The sequence below is a fragment of the Talpa occidentalis genome, unplaced genomic scaffold, assembly GCF_014898055.3.
Source record: "Talpa occidentalis isolate TD23 unplaced genomic scaffold, MPIMG_talOcc4v2.1 talOcc4.10, whole genome shotgun sequence".
NCBI lineage: Eukaryota > Metazoa > Chordata > Mammalia > Eulipotyphla > Talpidae > Talpa > Talpa occidentalis.
The window spans coordinates 30236883-30246275 of record NW_023600993.1 but is presented as its reverse complement, the minus strand read 5'-3'; the positions used below and the strand labels follow the sequence as shown (position 1 = coordinate 30246275).

General features: G+C 43.6%; 1 protein-coding gene across 2 annotated transcripts; it reads left to right on the top strand.

The window, feature by feature from the left end:
* The first annotated feature begins 381 nt into the window (after positions 1-381).
* LYZL4 (lysozyme like 4) lies at positions 382-9059 on the top strand. Of its 2 annotated transcripts, none has more exons than XM_037526832.2 (5): positions 382-570; positions 1512-1745; positions 1836-1985; positions 3067-3145; positions 8461-9059. In XM_037526832.2, the coding sequence occupies exons 2-5, from the start codon at positions 1607-1609 to the stop codon at positions 8528-8530; spliced, it is 438 nt and encodes a 145-aa protein (XP_037382729.1). In that variant the 5' UTR covers positions 382-570; positions 1512-1606; the 3' UTR covers positions 8531-9059. The 2 variants fall into 2 exon arrangements, with proteins under 2 accessions (XP_037382729.1, XP_054549297.1); XM_054693322.1 differs by having other exon boundaries at positions 1493-1745.
* The last annotated feature ends 334 nt before the right edge of the window (positions 9060-9393 follow it).

The window sequence follows — 9393 nt, the reverse complement described above, 5'->3', positions numbered from 1 at the left end:
GGCCCCTGGGAGTGTGCTCCACTGACAGCCAGCCAGAGGCAGGGCTTTCGGTTCTATAGCCTCAGGAAACTTTGTTCTGCCAACTGCCCAGATGACAGACTCATCTGTCGTGGAGTAGATGAGCAAGGGAATGAAGTCTTCCCTAGAGTCCCTCAAAAGGAGCATGGCCTTGTGTACACTTTGTTTTTAGGCCAGAGAGCCATGTTCAACTTCAGACCTATAGATTCTAAAGACAGTGAATACATGTTTTTTAAGCTTCTGTATGAGGTGACTTGTTGCAACAACAAAGAAAATGAATTCAAATGCAATGGTGACATATGTCTCCCTGTTCAGAATATTCTGGTGCATAGCAACTGATGTCATAGAAAAGATTCTAGAAGAGAGACCATGGAGCAAGGCACGGTTTAGAAGCTCTTGGGTGAAGGCAAATAGGTTATCAAGAAAGTGGCATCTGAAAAATCCAGGGGCTAAGTATAGGTAGAGCAACTTTCCTGCAAGGAAAATCACAATTGCTGCAGTGGCTCCTCCCCACTTCCCTGCCCGAGGAGGCACCGAGGGGCTGCAGGATTGGTAAGCCAGTGGAGTTGGTCAGGAGCTGAGATGGGTGTGATGTTACCCAGCACAGAAAACACTTAGCTAATTTACTCATTGTTTATTCAACCACAGTTCTGTTTTTTTATTCATTCAACAAATATTCATGGAGCACTGATTGCATACCAGGTTCTAAGTTTGGGGGACAAAGCGGGGAACAAAACAAAGCAGGTTTCTGCATTCCCGGGAGATAGATGAGCGGGGTAATTTCTGATATTGACTTAAATTGTGGAGAAAAGAATGATTTTCTGTGATGGGATAGTGGTAGGTGGTATGTCCTCTTTGAGGAGAGGAACTCATTTTAGCTGACGCCATGACAAGAAAAAGCAAGCTATGTGGTAGTTGAAGGACTCATGTTCCAGGCAGAAGAAAAAACAGGTGTAAAGGACCTGTGGTGGAATTTTTCTCCTGGTGTGGACATCAAGAGAAAAGTGCAGTGGAGCCTTGTTTTTCGCAATCTGGGTACAAGTTTCCAGAAAGGTTAATATATGGAGAATATATTCCATTATAGAAGCGATGATGGGAATGATTCAGTGCTTGTACTCAAGAGGTGGGGCCCAATTTTCCTTTTTTCTGTTTTCTAAAATGCATTCAGTAAACATGTTCTGCTTTCACAATAAAGGGGAAGTGAGGTTTTGAGCATCTGTATCTACAGTCAAAGAGAAATGAGTGAGTAAAAAAACCAGGCGAAGCCATTAGGTTTTGCTGGAAGGAAAGGATAGACCTGCAAGAGAGCCATTTCCTTAGAAAATAGGGCAAGAGGAGGAGGAGAGGCAGGGTCTCCTGCGTCCTGGCTTTGCAGTGACATGAAACAGAGAAATAGGTTGGGAAAAGGCATTGTGGTAAGCCAAGGGAGCTCCCGTTTTTCTGAACACACTGAGTTGAACACCCCACCCCACAGTGCCCTTCTTTTTCTTCAGAGGAACCACTGTCCCTGTGATCTTAGTAGGCATTACCTGTGATTTGCCTACTCACCTGCCTGCTGCTGCCCTGAGTTGCCAGGGGCCTGCAGAAGATGAAGGTGTTTGTGCTTCTCTCCCTCCTTGGCTACCTGGTGGCACCAAGTGGCACTTCTGTTATGGGGCGCTGCACAGTGGCTAAGAAACTCTATGAAGGAGGGCTGCATTATTTTGAGGGCTACAGGCTGGAAAACTGTGAGTAGACCCCTCTGTCCTCATCTCTTTTCCCTCCGCCCCTCGCCCACGTGGCCTCTGTGGAGTCACACACCACCTGTTCCTCCGTAGGGGTGTGCCTGGCTTATTTCGAGAGCAAGTTCAACCCCACTGCTGTCTACGACAACATGCATGGTGACTTCACTGGCTTCGGCCTCTTTCAGATCCGCAACAATGACTGGTGTGACCATGGCAAGAACCTGTGCCACATGTCATGCGCTGGTATGTCCTGCCCTCTGGGTCACGCTGGGCACTGGGGCCACTGTATTGCACTCAGGTCTGAGTTGACAAGAGTGGAGCAGGCTCTTCAGGACTGTCCTGTTGGAGTAGATCCAGGCTTGGAAGGAACACGAACAGGGTCCAGGAAGAGGAACTGCATATGATCCTCAAGCTGAGGGTATCAGGCGTGGAGCTCCTATCCTTAGGGTAGGCACTGTTGTCTCTTGCCCTTGGCCTGACTTGAATGGTAAGTCACAGGGGACAGCAACAGAGGAAGAAAGAGGTGGAAAGATGTGTTGGGGCAAAATTGGACTAAGTCAAGGATTTGGGGTTCTGTTTTATAGGCAACCAGGTGGCCCTGGGCCATGTTTTAAGGAAAAACAACTCAACTACGTTGGGGATAGGGGATATTGCAGTATGGGCAAGAAGGGAGGGTATTATGCAGACCCAGCTGGGAGACCTTGGCTTCCACATTCCAAGGAGGGAGTGGAAGGAGGAAGTGGAACGTGTAGACCTGTTGGTTCCTTAGGGGCACCACTTCCATGCTGCTCTCTCTGCCTGCATCAACTTCCCTCCCGTGACTCTCTCAACTCCTTTTCCTTCCCTGCTCCCTTACATGCCACTTGGGCCAATAACCCTTGCCAGACTCTTCAAGACTGAGTTAGGTGCTGCTACTCAGAGTTCCTACATCAGGCTGCTTCCCCCCATTATTCCAAGCATTCTTTGCATTACAATTGTCTAGATAATCTTTATCTGGCCTGCAGACTGTATGAAGACAGAGATTGATGATGTATCATGTTTGGCCTTCTATCTTCACCGCTTCGCTATTGCTCAGTACAGAATAGTCACCAAACATCCATTTGTAATGAAAATATTTTAAGAATTATGAAAAAGAAACAAGTCTAGTGAAAAATGACCACAACATAATACCTCCCAGTGCTGGCCAAGAAAAATCTCTGGGTAAATTTATTCTTGGAATCACATGGAAGTTTCTCTAATGTGAATGCCTGTACCTTTCCTGACCTCACTCTGCCTTAGCTGCCAGGTGGTGGTATGGTAGCATTCCACTTTATTTCCTCCACAGATTTACTGAATCCAGATTTAAAGAAGACCATTGAATGTGCCAAGAAAATTGTAAAAGGAAAAGATGGGATGGGAGCATGGTAAGTGGTACATTTTTATTTTCTTTTATTTTAAAGATTTATTTTATTTATTTATGCATATAAGAGCTGGGGTGTAGGCTAGAGGTGCAGGGGTATGGTGTGTGAGAGGATTCACCAGAGACAGAGTGGGGAGCAGAACAGGCAGACTGACTGAAATACACTGCCGAGGGGAGCAGCGGGTGAGAGAGGAGAGGTCTGCTGCGCCATGTGAGTAGCTCCCTGGCCAGGGATCTAACTTGGTGCTGCAGTGGCTGCCAATAGCTTTATCGTCTGCGTCTTAAACCCTTGCACCACCAGGGAGACCCCGGTAAGTGGTACATTTTTAAATAGGCTCTATTGGGCCTCCCTGGTGGCGCAAGGAGTTAAAACACAACCTATGAAGCTATCCGCAGCCTCTGCAGCGCAAGTTTGATCCTGCCAGGGAGCTACCCACATGGCGCAGCAGATCTCTCCTGACTCACCCACTGCTCCCCTCACAGTGTATTTCAGTAGATTAGCCTGTTCTGTTCCCCACTCTGTCTCTGGTGAATCTTCTCACCCCCCACACCTCTGGCCTGTACCCAATTCTTGTATGCATAAATAAATAAATCTTAAAAAAAATAGCCTCTTTTAATGACCTTTGCCCATTATGTTTCATCTTCATCTTGGTCTGCTGGTCCTCTGAGTCCCATACCAGTGGGGTCCTACTACCAAGTCAAGTAGCAGACACCATGAAGTTCTGCAACCTTGAAGCCACAGGAGGAAGGAAATAATTATCAGAAAAATTATCTTAAATTGAACCTCTTTTCTCCTTAAATTTTGTTTAGGGTTATTCAAGCTGAGCATCCTTGAAACAGTCTGTGTGTATCTATTTGTTTATTTCCTATAAATTCCTACTTTTCCTTTTGAATCTCCTGAACATTAATGAAATGACTCTCCAGAAAGCTTGTACCAATTTCTACTTATATTCAAAGTTTAGTAAAATGGTACTGCACTTGCCAGTTATAAAACTACCACCATTTGAAAAGTGAGTAACACTTTTGTCTAATGTTCTCTTGCTTTATATATAATCCCACTAGAGTGTTTCCCCCTGTGTTTGTTATGTATTCATATATTTTTGTGAGTTTTCTCTGTTACAGTTCTTTACTTGTTTTGTTTTATTTTTTTATTCAGTCATCATATCATATTGATTTGAAAGAACTCTGCATACATTATTAGCTGTCTTCACTATTTTTATATATTTGTTGCCAGAAAGTAACTGCAACTCTGGTTTCTTCTTTAAGAACATATTTGATTAGGAAAATCTAAAATTTAGAAGTGGTTGACCCTATGTTCTTTCATTCAACATTACATGTGTTTTTATTGGATATAGTTATAATATGTTCATTCTCATTGCTGTATGTTATATATTATCATTATATATTAATAGATATACCACAATTTATCCATTCTTCTATTAGTGGGTTTGGGTAGTTTTCAGTTTGGTTTTTTTTTTTTTTAGTGCTGCTATGGGAACATACTATGAGCAATTTTATTGTTCTTTGCAAAAAGGACAAATTTACCATATTCAGTACTTGTCGAACAGACAGATTTGTGACTTCTTCTTGTCTGTGTTCACTGTTACTTGGGTAATGGCTAGACCCCCTTCTTAAATGTCCCTCTGGACACAGTTTGGTATGGAAGTCTTTTAACTCAATTTTTAATTTGGAGATTTTTCTGATATGTGTATCTGGTTCTTTCTCATAGACGGAACAATTGGAGTCCCTGAAGACCCTCCATTTTTAGTGTGTGCTGCTGCCACCTTCATTTATACTATTTGTCATGGTGTTCACATCATCCAGTAGACACTCACCACTACTTTCCACCTCTCTCTGCCTTTTTCACCCTTGCCTGCCTCACAAGTCACAATTGACTAGTCGGTTGATTCTGGCCATTGTAGTATCCAGCTAGATCTAGAATCACGTATTTTCTCAGTTCCAGGTTGAACATCTTAATGTTCTTAACATTAGGTTTATTTTGCCCAAAAGTTAATAAATCACTGATTTGCATGTTAAATAGAAGATATCTCACAATAGAGGAAATCCTTTAATGATTTTCTTGACTATTTCAGTCAAGTAGCAATGTAGATTTTTTGTTTACAGAAACATCATCATTTAATCCTCACAAATCCCTCTGCAGTGAGTATTCTTATCCCTATTTTTAAAACAGGAAACAGAGGTGTAGATAGGGAGAATAATTTACCAGGGAACACAGCACTGGAATTGACCCTGGTTCCAGGATAGTCCCAGCCTCAACTCTCACCAAGCTACTCAGCAGGTGGGGATGCAGGCAAGGGTCACCCAGAAAGCAACAGAGAAGGTGACCAAAAGATGCTGTTGGTTCTCCTGTGGGGGCTGACACAGGGCTTCCAAGCAGGGTCCGTCGGTGGGGGAGGGAAGACCTGCAGGAGGACTTATCTGTGGGAGACTCAGCACATTCCTGCCATCACCCATAGCCCTGTAGGCAGTGAGATCCCATCCAGAATCTGCAATGTGGGTATGTGCCTCTCAGGTCAGAGCTTTTTTGTCTGTTTCTGTATCTTTGGGAGCTCAGTCCTACCAGAGATTTTTCTCTCTCTACTGGAGCATCTATTCTATTCTTGGCAAATAAAAAGTGCCCCCTGCATGTTGAAAGACATTCTGGGGCCATTACCTAGAAGTCATTTAAAATCTTTTTAATTTTTTAATTCATTATTTCCAAAAATAAAACGTCTGCATTTAAAATACAAAACATAGGTGCTTGAAAGTGAAAAGATAAAAAATAAGCTTATTAGCAGTCTTCTGGATATCATTATGTTAATATATCTTATAAACTATAGAGAAATAGACACACATATTTTTAAGTACACATGGAATCCCTAGTACACTCTGATCTGTTCCTTCCTTTTTTCACTTATTAATAGAACTTGCAAATCTTGGCACATCATCCCCTAGAGTTCCTGTGGCAGCTGTAGTGGCTGCTTTGTACCTTGCTACATGGACGCAACCAGCAATTTTCTGCCTGGCCCTTCTGATGAATACTTAGGTTCCCATTTTTATTGCTGCTGCTGGTATTTCAAACAATTCTCTGATGAGCATCTTGCTCTTTGAACTTACATGTTCTTTCAAGTGTGTCCTTAGGAAAACCTCTTGCAGAGGATTTGCTGGATCTACTAATTGCATTCAAATTAGAGAGATGTAGTTCAACTTGCCTACTCATGGGGAGGGAGCCCCTTCAGCCACGCTTATGAGGGGGTCTGTGTTTCTCCAACTCACCAGCCTGGACCATTAAAATTTGTGTGGTTCCTGGAAATTGAAATTTGCAAAGTAATACCATTCTTCCATTCTTTGCATTTTTAAACTACAAAGGAAGTTGAGCATCTTTGCATGACTTTGTTGTGAACTGCTTATTCATAGTCTTAGCCAAGTTTTCTATTGGAATGATAACACTCTTTTTTTAATTACTGATTTTATATATGCCCTTTATATATTAGAGTGCTTAGATCACTGTCCATCAGATCTATGCTAACTACTCTTTTCATGTTTGTTATTTGTATTTTGACTTTGTTTTGTAGTATTTTTTTTTTTAAGATTTATTTATACAAGAACCGGGGTACAGGCCAGATGCGAGGCAGGGTGAAAGGATTCACCAGAGACAGAGCAGGGAACAGAACAGGCAGACTGACGAAATACACTGCTGAGGGGAGCAGCGGGCAAGACAGGAGAGATCTGCTTCGCCACGTGGGATTCTCTCCGGCCGGCCTGGATTGAACCCACGCTTCAGAGGCTGTAGACAGCTTCACAGTGTGGTGCTCAACCGCCTACGCCACCAGAGAGGCCCTGTTTTGTAGTATTTTCATCAAGCAGGAATTTTATATTTTCAGAGAATGAAATTCTTCAATCTTTTGTGACTACTAAGTTTATATAAAATGTCCTTGTTCATTTGTAAAGAAGTTAAACCCTTTTCTCCTCTATATTAGAATGGTGCTTAGTCCAAATAAAGTCCTATAGTAAAATTTCATTAAAATACTAGAAATTAGTTTGTAGGGATTCATTTTCTTTGTGCTTATATTTTTGATCTTCTTGGAATTTGTTTTGGTATGAAGTTAGATAGAGACCCACTTTATGTTTTTTTCAAGTGGCTTGTCAGTGGTTTCAACACCACTTACTCATCAACCCATTCTCCTTACTAATTGAACAGATTGCATTTTAAAGTAGGAGTCCTCTTATTAATGCTAACTGTCTTCTGAGTATGTGAAATATCTTTCATACATTGTCCTAACTTTCCAATTAACTGGAAAGCTTGGCTGGCAATCAAGGATAAGCACTAATGAGCTGAAATCATCTTTATTGTATGAAATATGCTGGGCCAGGCTGATCAAGGTCTTCTCACTTACTCAGGGTCCCCAGTGATAGGAACGCTTATTAAGCTAATAAGCATCCATACCTTAGCTAAAGCTCAGATCATGTGACTGCATCATTGGGGCAGAGAGGAAGGAAAGAGACCAACACCCTTCTGTAGTGCCTGCAATGCAAAATATGAATGCATGTCTTTTTCTTGCTGCTCTGTAGCTATGAGGGGTAGGAGGCCACAGCCCTTCTTCAACTGTGGGACCCCCTACCTTAGAAGACCCATGGAGGCCTGCCTAGCTGAAGGTTGAGACAAACTAAAAGAGTGTATAGACTTGCTGCTGGCCTCATGATGCCCCGGCTTCTAGTTTGGGTTAGGAGGCCTGGGGTCCTGGGAAGGCCACAGGGGCTGGAAACAACTTAGAGAAACTCAACCCAGCTGTCTCGGCAGGGTTGATGTGCTAAAATTTGGGGAGGTGGGATGATAAACAGGTGCATGGAAAGGTGGAAAAAGCCCTGTCTAGGGGACAAGCCGTTCCCATTTCAGATCCAGGTTTCTGCCAAGTACTTAGCATATGACCCTGGGCAAGTCCCAGGGCTTGAAGCTCACTTCTAAGAAGTTAATAATAGTCATTACTTAGCTTGCAAGTCAGGGGGAGGATTTCACATTTTCCGTTCAGCCTCCTCCATCTTACAGTGTGGGATGTCGGAAAAGAAATGGAGGAAGGGATGGTAGGCAGAGGACGCAGGGAGCATCAGGTCAGGAGGTGGTGGTGAAAGCAAGAGAGAAAGAGTTGAGAGGCACAAAAGATTTGGGGAACATGCCTGCAGCAGGGGCCGCAGGCTCAAATGCTCCAAGAGCCCGCAGAGAATGTGGCTGTGAGCTCGTGGGGGCTCTGGAGTCTGGGGATCCCAGCTCTGACTGTCGGGAGCCCCTCCATTAACTCCCCCTGCCCTTCCCCTCTGCAGGCCCTCCTGGTCCTTGAACTGTCAGTACGCTGACACTCTGTCACGGTGGCTGGATGGATGCAAGCTGTAGCTGCAGGGCGGCCCTCCAAACTCTCCCCATCGCATCTGCTGATGAAGGTGCTTTTCTCTTTGCTGCCTTGACGCGATTCTGTTGATTATCTGACCGTTTCACAGCTCCAGATGGAAAAGAACCCAAATTTGCTTCATCCAGAGAAGCAGGGTGCAGAATAAACCAGCAAGTTATCCAACCTGGGTCACGGGTCTCCACTCGTATTCTTATATTGTGGTGGTTATTCTGATGACCGTGACCGTTACCATGGTTTATTATTTAATCTCAGAGGGAGGATTTGAAGATAGGAAGCTATCTGGAAAACAAGCTAGTTCACGAAAGTCAATATTAACTAGGGAAACGAGGAAGATATGTTGACACACACAAATCCAAGTGAGGAACCCACAAAATCCTCTGCATGTCTATGGAGAAGACCCAGAGACGGTTGCTCTTTTTACAAGGTTTTCAACATTATCAATAACACGTATTCACATTGGAGAAATTTTGAAAAACACAGAAACATAAAAGGGAGATGCCCTCCCAGGATGGGACGTTGGTTCCCAAGGACAACGACCATCACGCTGTGCTTGCCTTGCCTTTTGGTCTTTTTCTGTGTAAGTTCTTTTCCCTTTGTCAACAATGCTGTCAATAGTACTTTGTGCCTTTAAGAAAGAAAAAAAATCCCAGTAATAAACGTTTCCCCTACATATATTTTAATTTTAAGAGGTTTGTTTCCAAAGGTTAGTTCTCACGGATCTCGCACTGGATGGAGCGGGGCTGCCGGTAGAGCTAGCCAGGCACGGTCGCCAGGACACAGAAACAGAAGCCACAGCAGAGCCCTCAGCCTATCAGAAGCCAGGCCCTTAGAGGAGCCCCTGCCCCTC